This window comes from Eschrichtius robustus, chromosome 4 (genome assembly GCF_028021215.1).
Source record: "Eschrichtius robustus isolate mEscRob2 chromosome 4, mEscRob2.pri, whole genome shotgun sequence".
In the NCBI taxonomy this organism is placed as follows: Eukaryota; Metazoa; Chordata; class Mammalia; order Artiodactyla; family Eschrichtiidae; genus Eschrichtius; species Eschrichtius robustus.
The window spans coordinates 59,126,809-59,141,863 of record NC_090827.1 but is presented as its reverse complement, the minus strand read 5'-3'; the positions used below and the strand labels follow the sequence as shown (position 1 = coordinate 59,141,863).

At 44.0% G+C, this 15,055-nt stretch overlaps 1 protein-coding gene across 3 annotated transcripts in view; it reads left to right on the top strand.

Annotated features, from left to right (window-relative positions):
* The first annotated feature begins 12,379 nt into the window (after positions 1-12,379).
* SEPTIN11 (septin 11) overlaps positions 12,380-15,055 on the top strand; it is a 92,007-nt gene continuing 89,331 nt past the window's right edge. For all 3 annotated transcript variants that reach the window (XM_068542795.1, XM_068542794.1, XM_068542793.1), the window contains exon 1: positions 12,380-12,550. In XM_068542795.1, the coding sequence (XP_068398896.1) occupies positions 12,524-12,550 (27 nt within the window). In that variant the 5' untranslated portion in view covers positions 12,380-12,523. The remainder of the gene's footprint in view (positions 12,551-15,055) is intronic.

The following is a 15,055-nucleotide window of genomic DNA, read 5'->3' as shown; positions in this document are numbered from 1 at the left end:
CCCCAACTTATGCTTAAACATTGAAACATATTTACTTAATGCCTTGTCTGTTATCATTTGAAGAAGGCTACAGACATGAACTTATATCCTTCTTTCATATATGTATTTGAATACAAATAGCATCCTGATATACCCACTGTTGCCTTTGCCTGTCCAGCTGCCTTTACCCCTTCTTTTGGAAAGAGTATTTACATTTTTTCTTTTGGGGACTAAATATGTCTGTGCCTTGTGATTTTGATGGGATCCATCAAAGTGCGGGTGTACACATGCACACTCACTGGCCAAGGTGTGGGCACGCAATATAAGCCAGGCCAGTCAGATTATTACCTTGGGCATCTGAGTTTCAGGCAGAGTGACAGAGAGTTGGGAAATGAAGCTGAGTCCTGCCATTAGTAATGCCTGAAGGGATGGTTCCTCCCTCTGTGAGGCCTGAGAGTTCACTCCTGGGTGAGCTACCCAGACGCTTGTAACAAATGTCTGTCTTAATAACTTCAGCCAGGGTCTATCTTTGTTGCTTGAACCAAAACCAAAACAATAACAACAACAACAACGAGAACAAAAAGACCCCAATGGATATATTTCTACTTTATAATCTTTACACATAGCAATCCATACAAGTAAAGAATATTTCTACAACACTCCTGAAATGTAGAGCACTGGGGGCAGTTAAGAGAGAGGTGGCTATAAATGAGGGGTATTCTCAAGTCCCTACAATATCCATCAATCCCACTTCCCGGAATGTATTCTAAGGAAATAACTAAATGAGTAGTGAAAGATATATGTGCTAGGCTGTTGACCACAGACTTATTTTTAAAAATGAAATATAGAAATAATCTAGATATCAATGGGTAGTTGTGGTCATTAAAAATGTAATGAAGGCTTATATGCATTATATGGAAAGATGTTTTGATATACTTTTAAGGGAACAAGATGACTATAAAACAAAATACCCCTTTTGTTTTTACAAATATATATTTATCTATATATGTAAATATGGGTAGAAAAAAATCTAGAAGTGAATATATGGAAATATTGACAATTGCTATCTGAATGGTAGGATTATGAGTCAGCCTTGCTTTTATATTTTTCAGAAATTTCCAAATTTTTTGCAGAGGTCATAGTACATCTATAATCAGAAATAATCAATGGACTATTAAAAAGTAATGTTCTTGAATCGTCAACAATATAAAAATGTTAAATAGAAAACAAAGGATAAAATACTATTTTTATCATCGCCTTAATTATATTAAAATATTCACTGTTTTAGAAGAAAATACACAGCATATTAATGTGCTTTTCTCTGAGAGGTTAGATTATTAAAGATTCTTATAAATAAATAAACAAATTGTGTATATACACACACATATGTAATTTATCTAAATAAAAATTAAAAGTAAAAAATGTTTTTAATCCAAACACAAATATAAACTTTGTCATCGCATAGGACCAGAGGAAGAGTTGATTACACGTTTAAATTCAGTCCCTTTCTAGTTAGTTTGTTTCATCTGACTGGGAAGGCTGATGATAAGAAGGGTCAGAGGGACTTCCCTTGTGGCGCAGTGGTTAAGAATCTGCCTGCCAGTGCAGGGGACACGGGTTCAAGCCCTGGTCCGGGAGGATTCCCGTATTCTGCGGAGCAACTAAGTCCGGGAGCCACAACTACTGAAGCCTGCGTGCCTAGAGCCCAGGCTCCGCAACAAGAGAAGCCATCGCAATGAGAAGCCCGTGCACCGCAACGAAGAGTGGCCCCTGCTCGCAGCAACTAGAGAAAGCCCGCACGCAGCAACGAAGACCCAATGCAGCCAAAAATAAATAAATTTATTAAAAAAAGAAGGATCAGAGAGAGAAAGAGAGAGGTGATCAGACTCAGCTTTGGATTAACCCTAAAACGAATTGATGGACTTGGCCTCTTTTTTCTCCCCAGTCCTCTCTGGGAGGATGAATTTGGTTCGTGTCCAATCATTCTTCCAGCTCCCTTAATAATAATAATAATTATTATTAATATAATTTGCTACTGAAACTAGCATATCAATTGGGCATGCACAGTAGCCATGTCAAAACTTTTCAATAAGGGTGTTAGCCCTTCCATTTTTTAAAGTTGCTTTATTAGATACATATGTGAGTAACTATTCACTAAATGTCTCTCCTATGTATAGACTTATACGAAAAATGAAAAATTACCCAAATTAAACAATAATTTAACAGTGACAAAACAATTCAAAGTCTTTCCAGGATAGTATGTCACCATGTCAGAGGCAGGATGGCATAGTAGCTACATGTGGTAGCCACCAAGATAGTCCCTAGTGATTCTTGCCTCTTGGCAACCCCTGTGTAGTCACCTCCTATATTGAACAGAGATAATTTGATAGCCAATGGGATGTTGCAGAGATGATACAGTGTGATTTTCCTAACACTAGGTCATAAAAGGCCTCGTGGCTTCCACCTTGCTCTTTTCTCTGTTGTGGATCACTTATTTGGGGAAAGTCAGCTGCCATGTTATAAGGACATTCAATCAGCCCTATGGTGAAAACTACCTGGGGAAGAACTGCATCGTTTCACCAACAACCAGTGCCAATTTGCCAGGTATCTGAGTGAGCCGCCTTGGGAGCAGACCTTTCAGTCCTTGCCAAGGCTCCAGATGACGGCGGCCCCAACCAATATCATGACTGTAATGTCATAAGAGACTGAGGCAGAACCACCCAGATAGGCTGCTTCTGACTTCCTGACCCATACAGACTGTGAGATAATCACTGTTTATTGTTTTAAGTCACTACATTTGGGGTAATTTTTTATTCAACAATAGCTAACCAATACTCTATGTCATGATATATTAGCATCTTTTTGTTTTCTTTACCTTCTGCTTCACCATCAGACAATTGAGAGGACAGGGTCTGGGGACCAGCATCTTTGGAAAGGAAGAGGGATGCTGAGGGCTAGAGACACGGGTACCAATTTGTACATCACGGGGAATAGGGCACTCCTGCTGGGAAGATTTGGTTTTCTCTGTAAGTAGAAAGCAGGGAATATCTGCTAGAGGGAATGACAGGCACTAGAAAGTACAAAAAAAAAAAAAAAAACACGGGTAGACAGCATGAATGTGTATTGATCTGGTCTATGGGACTCTGGTCTTTGTCCATCAATTCTCTGTGATCTAGAGGTAGAAATGATGCAAATAGCCAGCAATTGGGTAAAGCCTAAGGGAAATTTCATTAATGGCCAGGATATTCAGGGCACTGGCAGGGGAGACTAATGCGCCTAGTAGTAATGTGTATAATTTCTTCTACGTGAACACTGTGTTTAGTGATTCATACTGTAAAATTGCCAATGTTTGACCATTTCGGCCTGCAAAAATGTCAATTTCATATAGTTCAACCTATATTAACTCTGTAAAGGGTAAATCCATATCTTCCTTGTAGAGGAGTTGGGATAGTTGACCTCATTGAAAGGAAAGAAGCAAATCTCTTTTAAAAACCCTTATGATTAAAGGGGACTTGTCTCGAATACTCTCTATTTCTCAATGCCTGGAACACAGTAAACTCTTAAAATCTTTTAAAATAGATGTACATGCACATGATTTAAAAAGGAAAAGATAGAAAGTATATAAAAGGAAAAAAGTCTCCATCTGCATTAATTGTTTCCAGCTGCAAGTAGCAGAAACCTGACACTTGACTAAAACTGGTTTAAATAATAGGGAAATGTATTAGCTCACTTAGCAAAGAAATGTGAGATAGGGTTCAAGAATTAGTTGATTCAGCAGTTTAACACAGCATCATCAAGGACCAGATTTTTCCTGTCTTTCTACTCTGCTCTCTAATGCATGGGCTTCAGCTTAAGGCCGATTTCTTCCATAGTTGTAAAATGGAAACAGTTGGGCTTCACGCTCCCTTGTTTGTGTCCAAGAGAGAGAAAAGCTGACCTCTTGTGAATTTCTCCTAAGAGTGAGAAAGCATAATCCCAGAAGCTTCCAGCAAACCTCTCCTCTCATTTCACCAGATAGAATTGGCTCACATATAACAGGTCACTGTCAAGAGAATGGAACCATATTTCTATCAATCAGAGACATCCCTGGAGAAAAAGTCAGTTTTCCAAATGCATTTGGGTAAAAGGGATATGGTTGAGGCACCCACAATGTTTATTACCTTGGCCTACACCTTCCCCATAAACCTTTTCACAGGGGCAAACACTATTAGCAGTTTCCTGTGCATCCTTCTGAAGACATTCTATGCATGTTCACTAAGAAGCCTTTCTTTCTCTGTGCTCTTTTTACAGAAATGATAGCATAGTATACACAGTCTTATAGTTTGCTTTTTTCCATAATACATGACTGGTAAACATTTAATTAACAAATGGTAAGAACAAATATTTTGTAAGTCAGATGGTTTTAATCCTAATTATGCACTTTGCTTATTTGCCTTTTGCACTCCGCTAGCATTAAAGTCTCTCTCTCTTTTTTTTTTAAGCCTAACCATCAATTTCAGTTAGGCTGAGGGGGAAATAGGGAGGGGTTTTGTCTGGATTCTGGCTAGAGCATTAAACAGGATCAGGAGATCTTGGGTGTCAGTAAGACAGTGGCAGCAGGAAGGAAGAGAATTGCAAGGGTCAGGTGAAATACAAAGCAACAACAATCGCGAAGGTATGTTGAGTGCATACACAGGAGATGTTCCAGGTTGTGATAAACATATACTCAGTAAGAACGGAGTTAGGTATGCCTGATCAGCTATCTCTTCACATCTGAAGATTCTCCTTCAAATGCTAAATGGAGGTGATTCTCTTAGACTTGGTAAGTAAAATTCCAAAGAGCTGCATGAAGAAAGATGTGAGTGCTAAGGAGGGGATGGTGCGTAACCAAGCTGGGTTTGAATCCTGGCTCTGCCACTTACTAGTGTCACAATGAGAACTGGACATTGGACAATTTTCTTAATGTCTCTGTGCTTCACTATCTTCATCTGTAAAATAGGGTGATATCAGAGGGCTGTTGCGATGACTAAATGAAACATGCATGCAAAATACCTTGCATGATGCCTGACAGAGTAGGCATTCAATAAATCTAGACAGAAGTTGGATAGTATGTAATGACTTCTAGAGAAAGAGACCTACTCTTACAGTTTTTGATGTAACAACAGCTACATTGGTACAGTAATTTTAAAAATAAATTTTACTGATGTATAATTTTATTGATGTCTATTGATGATAGGCAATAATACATACTCATTTTAAGTATAGAGATCAATGAGCTGTGACAAATTAATTCACCCATATAATCATCACTACAATCATGATATGGAAAATTTTCACCACTCCAAAAATTCCTCTTGTGCCCTTTCAAGTTAGTCCTCCCTACCTGAGACCCCAGGCCACCACTATTTTGCTTTCTGTTAAGTACATTCTGTGTTTTTAGCATTTCATATACATGGAATCATATTGTATACACTTTTTTGTGTCTGGCTTGTTTTACTCAGCATAATGCTTTTGAGACCTATCCACATTTTGCATGTATCTGTAGATTATTTTATTGTTGAATAGTATCCAATTATACAGATATTCCAAAATTTATTTACCAATTAACCTGTTGAGAGACTCTTGGATTGTTTCCATTTTTTGGCTTATTATGAATAAAGCTGCTATGAATATCCTTTTTGTGGATACAAGTTCTTATCTCTCTTGTGTAAATACCTCTGAATGGACTTATTGAATTATATGGTTTATTATTTAATGTTTAACTCTATAATGCCAAGCCATTGCCCAAAGTGGTTGTATATCTTATATTCTCACAGACGATGCATCAGAGTTTCAGTTACTCCACATCCTCCCTAACAAGTGGTATTGCCAATTTTTCTAACTTTCATCATTTTACTAGGTGGTATATAATTGTGGTTTCGTTTGCATTTCCCTGAAGACTAGTGATGTTGAGTATCATTTCATGTGCATTTGCCCAAACATATCTTCTTTTATGATGTTATGTGGCTGAACCACACTGACTCCATTTTGTCATCTCATCTTAGGACCACAGTCCTACCCCCTCCCCTCTCCGGATGACTGAACTTTAGCACACTCACAAGGAATGCCCCCAAGCCAGATAAATTCCCTATCAACTTTTGTCTTTGCCTTCATCTGACATGAAAACTGGAAGAATGCCTTTTGCTGATGCAGATGGTTAATGGTCATGAGACGCCCCCAGGGGCAGGAAAAAACTCCAGTTCCTGTCCACGTGGACGTGCACCTCTCTAATGGTCAGATTCTGTTTTTAGCTTTGGCCCTTTAAATTCCCCTGTACCTCTTTTAGTGGCGCGAAGTGCAGCTGCAAATGCCTCTGGACCCATTGTCCACCCGAGCCTGCCTGTATGTAAGTTACCCACAATAAACTTCATAACTGTACTTTATGGAGTTTCTTACTTCGTTTTTCAGTCTCAAAGTTCCTTCTCAGTTTGGAGAATATTATTCAATATCTCTGCTTCCTAACAGATGCATGTGTTCACATATTTTGCCCGTTAAAAAAACATTTTTTTTGGCCAGTGTTGCAGAATTTTCCCAGTCTGTGGCTTGCTGTTTCATTTTCTTAACATGTCTTTTAAGGAGCAAAAGTTTGAGTTTTGTTGATGTCCAGTCAGGTAGTGCTTTCTGTGTCCCCTGTAAGAAATCATTGCCTAACTCAAAGTCATTAAGATTTTTCCTATTTTTTTTCTAGAAGTGTCACTGTTTTAGTGTTTACATATAGACTGATCCATTTGGATTCAGTCTTTGTGTATAAGTGAAATAAGCGTTGAGGTTCTTTTTTTCTATATAGATATCCAATGGTTCCGGTATGATTTATTGAAAAGGCTATCCTTTCACACAAAACTACCCTGGCACCTTTGTCAAAAATCAGTTGACCATACAGGTATGGGCTCTCTATACTCTTTCAAAGGACTATATGACTGTACTTTGGCCAATTCAACAATGTGTTAATTGTTATAGTTTTTCAGAAAGTCTTGAAATCAGGTAGTTTAAGTTCTCCAACTTTGCTCTTCTTTTTCAAAACTGTTTTAGCTATCCTAAAACAGTTTCTGCATAAATGTTAGAATTAGGTTGTGCATTGCTATTTTAAAAAAACTCCGTGGGATTTCAATTGGGATTACATTGTATCTATAGATTGATTCAGGGAGAATTATTGTATATTTTAAAAATATTGAGACTTATAATCCATGAACATGGTATATCTCTCCACTTAGGTTTCTTTTCTTTCAGCAGTGTTTTGTAGTTTTTACAGTACAGATTTTGGACATATTTTGATAAATATATCTCTATTTTATGTTTTTGATAGCATTGTAATTTTATAATTTATTTATTTCAGTATCATAATGACCATATCTATGAGGTAAATATGAGCTTCATTTTATAAGAAAATGGGACTCAAAGAGATCAAAAGACTGGCTCAATATCATATGATTGGCTAATCTTGCTTCTGGAAATGTATCTTACAGATCTGATTTCACGTGTTCAAAATGACAAGCACAAAGTTATTACTGCAGCATTGTTTGTAATGGCAAAAGATTAGCAACAACCCTGAATTTACCAATGGGACTGTTAAATAGATAACAATCCATCATTAAAAATACTAGGCAGGGACTTCCCTGGTGGCACAGTGGCTAAGAATCCACCTGCCAATGCAGGGGACACAGGTTCGAGCCCTGGTCCAGGAAGATCCCACATGCCGTGGAGCAACTAAGCCCATGTGCCACAACTACTGAGCCTGCGCTTTAGAGCCCACGAGCCATGACTACTGAGCCCACGTGCCACAACTACTGAAGCCCGCGTGCCTAGCACCCGTGCTCCACAACAAGAGAAGTCATCACAATGAGAAGCCCACACACCACAACAAAGAAGAGCCCCTGCTCACCACAACTAGAGAAAGCCCGTGCGCAGCAACAAAGACCCAATGCAGCCAAAAATAAAAATAAATAAATTTATATTAAAACAATGCTAGGCAGTAGTATAAAAGAATGAGGAAGATAACTATACACTTATATAAAAGGATGTGCAAAATACATTGTTAAATAAGACAAGGTGTAGAATGATATACATAGTATGTTTTTCTTTTATGCATTGATAAAAAATGGAGTAGCGTAGAAAATAAGAACATATACATATATTTGCTTGAAGTTGCTTAAGGAAACTCTGGAAAGATACACAAGATACTAATAAAGTATTTACTTCTTGAGGAGAGGGGTGGGGACTTTACAGATCGTGAAAAAGGTGGGAGACATTCTATACTCATTCATTCTGTAATACTTCATTATTTTTTTAAATTTTTTATCCATGTAAATATATTACCTCTGAGATTGCTGATTTTCCCCCAGTATCCACCTCTCATTCTTTCCTTTTATAAATAGGATCCTCCTCCCAAGTTTTAGTAGGGCATATTGGCACTATATAAGAGATGACAAATTCTAGCTACCCCTGCAACTAAATATGTTCATGTGACTCTTTGCAGTGGACTGTAAGCAGATGTGACATGGCTATGCTCATGTCACTTTCTTAAAAGGAAATTTTCCTTCCACTTCCTCTTCTTCACCCTTCCCATGGGATAGACCATGGATATGGTGTTGGTGAACCAGCTTTGATCAGAGCAGATGAGATAACAATCAGAAGTTGATGCAGCAAGAAGATAGCAACAGGGAACATGGACTCTTGGATGACCTTAAGAAGCATAGCTAACAGGTCTCTCTGGACTGCTCACCACCTCCTGGACCATTTCATGAGCGAGAAATGAATACCTTTTTGGCCACTGAGTTTTGAGGTATCTCTATTACAGCAACTTAGCCTATACTCAAACTAATATATCAGTTTTGAAAGTTGCATAGCTTATGGTATTTGGAAGTGAAGGAACATGAATCCAACTGTCCTGACTTCCAAGCCCATGGTTTTCACTGTGGATGAATAAGGATGCAGCTATGCAATGGCTGATTCTGGTATAACAGAATATAACAGAGTATAACAGTGTTATAACAATGTTATATACATTTTATAGCAGAGTATAAAAATGAGGCATGGAACATAATCTGCCAAAATTTATCATACCTACCAACCAATATCCACTCTTGTTGATCCAGATGGGACTAAATGAAACAGACAGAAGAAACTTGAAACTTGAAACGTTGGGGAATAAATACCCAGACTCTTTGTGGTGTTGCTGTTGTTCCCCATTGCCTGAACTCAACTAACTGAATCTAAGGGAAAGAAAGCCCTTTAAGTTCAGGTTCTCCTGTGGGCAGGAACATGGATATCCTCCATCAGAACTCACGATTACTACCCTATTTTGCAGTAGGAAAAAATGAGACAAAGAAAGGCTAACGTGCTCCATGTCACAAAGCTGATAAGTGATAATCTGGAGTCCAAGTGCCGTGTTCTCCCCACTCTACCAGCCTCCCTCTAAGGCTGCTACACAGTAGCAATGCCAAATTACCTATCCTTCCCATAGCATCATTACCTTTGAAACCACTGAATCTTTGCTCATTCTCTTCCCTTGTTTGGAATGTCTTCCTTGCTCTCGCCCCTCCTCCAACTCTTTGATGAAGCCTTCCCTGTTCTGACAGGCAGTGAATAGCTCCTTCTACTGTGCTTTGAAATCCCATAATTCATACATCTTGTCTAAGATTTGGCCTATTTATCAGAGTTGTTTAAACATCTGTCTCTCAGCAGACTGTGTCAGAGAGGCAGCCTCAGTAAAAATTTTTTTTAGTTCCTAGCACAGTGCTGGGCAGAATTAAAAGGTAATCTAATCTCTTAGCAATTCTACTAGGGAGGAGCTATTACTAAACAGGTTTTAAAGATGAGATAATTGAAGCCCTGAAAGGTTAAGTAATTTGCCCAAGGTCATACAGCTGTGAAGTATCAATAGTAAAGCCAGGATTTTGAATTTAGGTAGTCTGGTTGTAGAATGATACTTAACTTCAAAATGAGAACTGAAATTCTGAAATAGCCTTCCTTGGTTGAAAGGATTTAAATTGTATATTTATTAAATATATATATATATGTGTATATATATATATATGTATGTATATATATATATATATATGTATGTATATATATATATATATATATATGCCTACCTGCCAAACAAAAACAAGGAGGGGGGGGAATTTAAGGCACTGTTCCTAGTCAGTGAAAAAAATCAGGCAGAAGCTGGGTAAACTGATGATTTCATCCTAAAAGTGTTTCCTCAAACAGATGAGATGTTGGAATAAGTGACTTTAAGCTCTTGTGATGAGCGTAAATAAAATAACCTACCAACAATGGTAGGGAGTTCACATTCTTAAAAACTAATCAGCTGTTTTCAACATAAGCATTTGCAAACAATATAAGTAAATAAAATTAAAAGCAATGAATAAAATCCTGCAGTCTGGTCTCGTCAATGTAACATAAAATGGAGAGTTGGTTTGTAACTGCCCTTATCCGGTTGGCAGCCCGTGCAGCTGTCTTTTCATAGGGTTTACCTGAGACCTCTTGTCCATGGGCAGTGCCGCTGTGTAATCCTCTCTCTGGGAGAAGGAAAAAAATGTCCATATCCAGAGAGCTTCAGACCGAAGTATTTCTTTCCCCCTCCCTTTGCATAGCACGCACGCACCTGGTAATCGTAACTCAACGCTTAGAGTGCCTAATGCATGCTTGACGTAAAATGGTCGTCCTTGTCTTCAAAAGATTTGAAGTCTAGGGGTAGAAACTGGTCCAAACGGAAGAGGTTAGTGCTCTGAGGGTCTGGGCCACAGGCTGAAGAGCCCCTCATCTTTCTTTCACTGTGCGTACTTTCATCGTATTCTCATTCCTGGTGGTCCCACCAGGATGCTGCGGGTGTAATTCAGCTTGGGTGGCCCCTAGCCCCTGGACCGCTCCCGGGGCAACCCAGCGTCTCCCTCGCAGCAGCTGGATGCGCGCCCGGAGCCCACCCACCCTTAGCCAAAGGCGGCGCGGCGTGCTTTTGAATCCTGCAACCCATCGGGGGCAGAGACAGCAGGAGCGGCAGACGCAAGGCCTCGAGAAACCTGGGTACTTTAAGTCTCAGGTCAGGCTCTGAGGCGCCCCAGTCTAAAAAGGTGGTTTGTCTTTCACCTAATTCAATAGGCCAGGCTTTTCCCTAAGGGCGCAATCCCGTGGGCTGATGACAGCCCTTCATCGCCTCACCACACCTTCCCGGCGCTTGGATCCAGCTGGTTCCCGGCCCCCGACCGGGAGCTATCCTCAATCACCTTGTCGTCGGGGACCTCTCCTTCCTCGACCCTAAGAGAGGCCGCGGGAATCTACAGCACCTCCCGCACACCTCACCGCCCAGCTCTTGCCGGGGTGCCGCGCACCCCGGCAAGAGGTCCGGCCTGCACCAGGACCCTGCCATTCTGCGCTCCACCCAGACACGCAGCGACGCCCCCGACGTCTGCGGGAAAAGTCCTTCCCCTCCGCGGAGCAGTTTCCCATTCCCACGCGCTCGGAGTCGCACAGACTGGCGCCGTCGCCGCGCCCCCCAGCCGCAGACCCGCGCGCCCGCCTCCGGGTCGTCCGGTCAGTCTCCAGCGATCAGAAAGAGTCGGCTGAGCTCTCACGTGTGCCCAGCTCTCGGGTTACAGCCGGGGGAGGCCTCGGCCCCCATGCTCTAGGGCAGTCAACAGCTGCTTTAATTCTCCGGCGGGGGCGTCCTTTTCCTCCTCTGCCGCAGGCTGAGGTTAGTCGTCCGCCGCAGCAACTTCTACCGCCTCTTCCTCTCCACTGTGGTCACCTACCCGGCCGCACGCTACAGTGACAACTTCCAGCTGCCTGCCTTTTAATCTCTCCCTTAGGAAGAGAAGAATTGTGGAGGGGAACTCTTCCCTCGCGGGGGTCGGCCCAGCTCCACCTCGGTCGCCCACCGCTCTCCCTAGTGGCCCGCTCCCCTTCCAAGCCGGTTCCTCCGGGCGGGGCGTGCTTGCCTGGGGCTAACTTTCCGCGAGATGCTGTCCCCGTGGACCTGTCTCGCCCGTGTCCGATCTCCCTCTCCGCAGCCGCTCCAGCTACCAGCTTGGCGAAGCGCGTGGCGGGACCCGGGGCTGGGACCTCCGCGCCCAGGCTTTTACTCGGACTCCAGCACTTGGTGGAAACGGGGGTGGCGGCCGGCCCACAGGCTGGGGGCTTTCGGTGGCACGGGAGGCGGTCATTTCGGGACCGCCCACTACATTCGGCGAGGGCGAGCTCTGCGGCCTGGGCCTGCCGACCAGGGCTGGAGGCCCGCCCGCCTACCGTCTTCCCTCCCACCGCCTCAGCCCGGGCGCGCAGGCTCACACCCCTTCCTGGGGAAGCAAATGGTCCCTTCCAGGCGGGTGGCCATGTTGTTCTAATAAAGCGGGAGGGGCGGCGGCGGGGGGAAGGTGGGGGGAGCAGATGCCGCTGGTTGCGCGCGGGAGCCGGGCGCTAGCAGAGCGCAGCCGCAAGGGAGGCGCGGGGGAGGCGAGCCGGAGCCGGAGCCCAAGCAGCAGCTAGTGTTGGCGGAGGGCACCCGGGCGCAGCTGGAGCAGCAGCCGCGATGGCCGTGGCCGTGGGGAGACCATCTGTGAGTGCTGGGGCCTCGCTTCCCTCGGCCGCTTCTCCTCCGGCGCTGGGGGTTTCCCGCTTGCGGGCGGGGGCCGGCGGGGAAGACTGGGGGCCCGGAGCTGGGGGCTCGGGACGGCTGCGGCGGTAGCTGTGGGTGCGTGCATGAATTTGGGCGCGTGTCTGGGGCTGAGGGGAGGGCGAGGATCCCCGCGGCTCGGCTACTACGTGATGCAACAGTGTATCGCCTCGTCGCGCCCCGATTCCCGGGATGTGGGAGAAAAAGGACCCTCGCCTATTTTTTCTTTAAGAGGATCCTTTTGGCCACGGTGTTTCTCGGCTACCTCCTTCTCCCCGCGCACACCTTTCCCCTCGTGACAGTCGAGAAAGGCGCCGGGTGTGGTGGGGGGGGGCGGTTTCCTCCCGGTTCCCCCGCGCAGAGGGGCGACCAGGGCGTGGGAATTGTTAACCCAAGCGTTGTGTCACGCGGTTGTAGAAGCGGGTCAAAAATAAAGGGGTGGGATTGCTGGGTCGTATGGTAGTTCTATTTTTAGTTTTTTAAGGAACCTCCATACTGTTCTCCATAGTGGCTGTATCAATTTACGTTCCCACCAACAGTGCAAGAGGGTTCCCTTTTCTCCACTCCCTCTCCAGCATTTATTGTTTGTGGACTTTTTGATGCTGGCCATTCTGACCGGTGTGAGGTGATACCTCACTGTAGTTTTGATTTGCACTTCTCTAATGATAAGTGATTGAGCATCCTTTCATGTGTTAAAAAAATATATAAAAGGGGTGGAATTTCCGTGGTGGCTTCCCCAGTGCACTGTGAGATCCCGGACACCCTCAGGCACCCACGCTGGTGACCGGGCCCTGCCCAGGATGTGGACAAAAGCCTTAGATACACAAAGTTTTCAAAGGGCCCCCTTGTCGGGGTGGGTGGAAGTCTTAAAATGCTCTGCGGTTGGAAGGCCGGGGGCGGCGGGCCGGGGAGGCGGGCGCGCGAGGAAGAGGAAGGGATGGCGGGTGCGTGGAGAATCGGGTGCCCCCGGGACGGGGCGAGGGAGACGGGGAGGGAGGGAGGGGGATGCTTAGTCCCCGAGTTTGCCGGCGGGGCAGGGGCCGCGCCTCCGGCGGTGCAAAGCTCATTCAGCGACTCTGGACCCGGCCCGAGGGCAGCCGGACTTCAAGGGTGGGGTTTCAGCCGGGGCTCTGCATCCCGGGTGAAAGGCGGAGGCAAGGGGCGGTGGCGGCCTTCCCTTTTTACTGAAAGGAGCAGAGCCGGTGGGGAAAGGCGGAGTCCTCTTTCTTTCTCTTTCCCCTTTTCTTTGTCGCTGTTCAAAGTCACTTTCGCCCCACGGGCTTTGTGGGCTCCTTCAGCGAGTTTCTTCCCGCTCTACCGCCTCCTTTTCTCTTCCTCTTCTTCCCCTTCCCACAACTGTGTAGCTGCAGGTGGTGGCTTGAGAGATCTTGCAGGTACAGACCAAAGTCTCGCGGAGATACGGGAAGCTCTGCAAGCCCAGAAATGCAAATTGCAAGACTGTGCTCTCAAACCCCCGGCCCTTCTCCCAAGTCTTCCTCCAGATACAGTCGCTTTTTGCACCCCTCCCCCATAATTAGCGGAGTCCTTCAGCGTGCTCTAACCCGGTTTGGTGGTTCAGCTGCTGCGATGTTTTCAAAGACATTCTCCACCGTCAGAAAATGTGTGTGCAGTGGTCATATTGAAGTGTAACTGTGGGTCGTTTAGGTAGTTTAAACTCTAATATTTAATGACAAAAACTTAAGAATTCAGGTCTCCTCTTGATAATTAGTGGTGATAGATTGTTGTTACTGCGGGAATTTGCATAGTCTCTGGGCTGATCCCTTTATTTTTCTGGTGAGAATATTGAGGTCCAGAGAGGTCAAGTTTATCTGGTTAAATTACCACTCCCACCCCCCTACCCCACCCCCCTTCCCCAACACACACACACACACACACACACACACACACACACATTTACACAGCACAGATTCAGATAAATAATATCTGCTTTAGGTAATTGGATAGTGGCTAGATGCAAATGTTCTGTGTGTGTGTGGGCAGGGTGTCTTTCAGTAACACCTATTGCTGGTGCATTCTTGAGGCATGGGGGAGGTAGAAGAAATAATTTGCTGCACATTTTCTATAAATTAGTTCATATATGTCAGTTAAATAGGAACAGTATGTGGATTTAAGATTTAGTTGTGTGGCCACAGTCATGTCCAACACCAGGTCTGCCAACCAGATGTGAGCTTAATTCCACAGAATTCTTGTGTAAGACCTCTCTCATTCAAAAAATAGAGGCGATTTTACAAAGTGTGTGTGTACAGAGGAGTTAACTGCTTTCTCTGCACATTCCCTGTTGTCATTAGAATTAAGATTAAGTTACTTACAGTTTGGAAACAGAAGACTATTTTTTTTTTGGACCGAGCTGTGGTAGGGGTGATCAGGAGTTGACTACAAAGTTAAAAAGTCTTTTCATACATTTTCCAAGGAATTGTTGAACTGTTT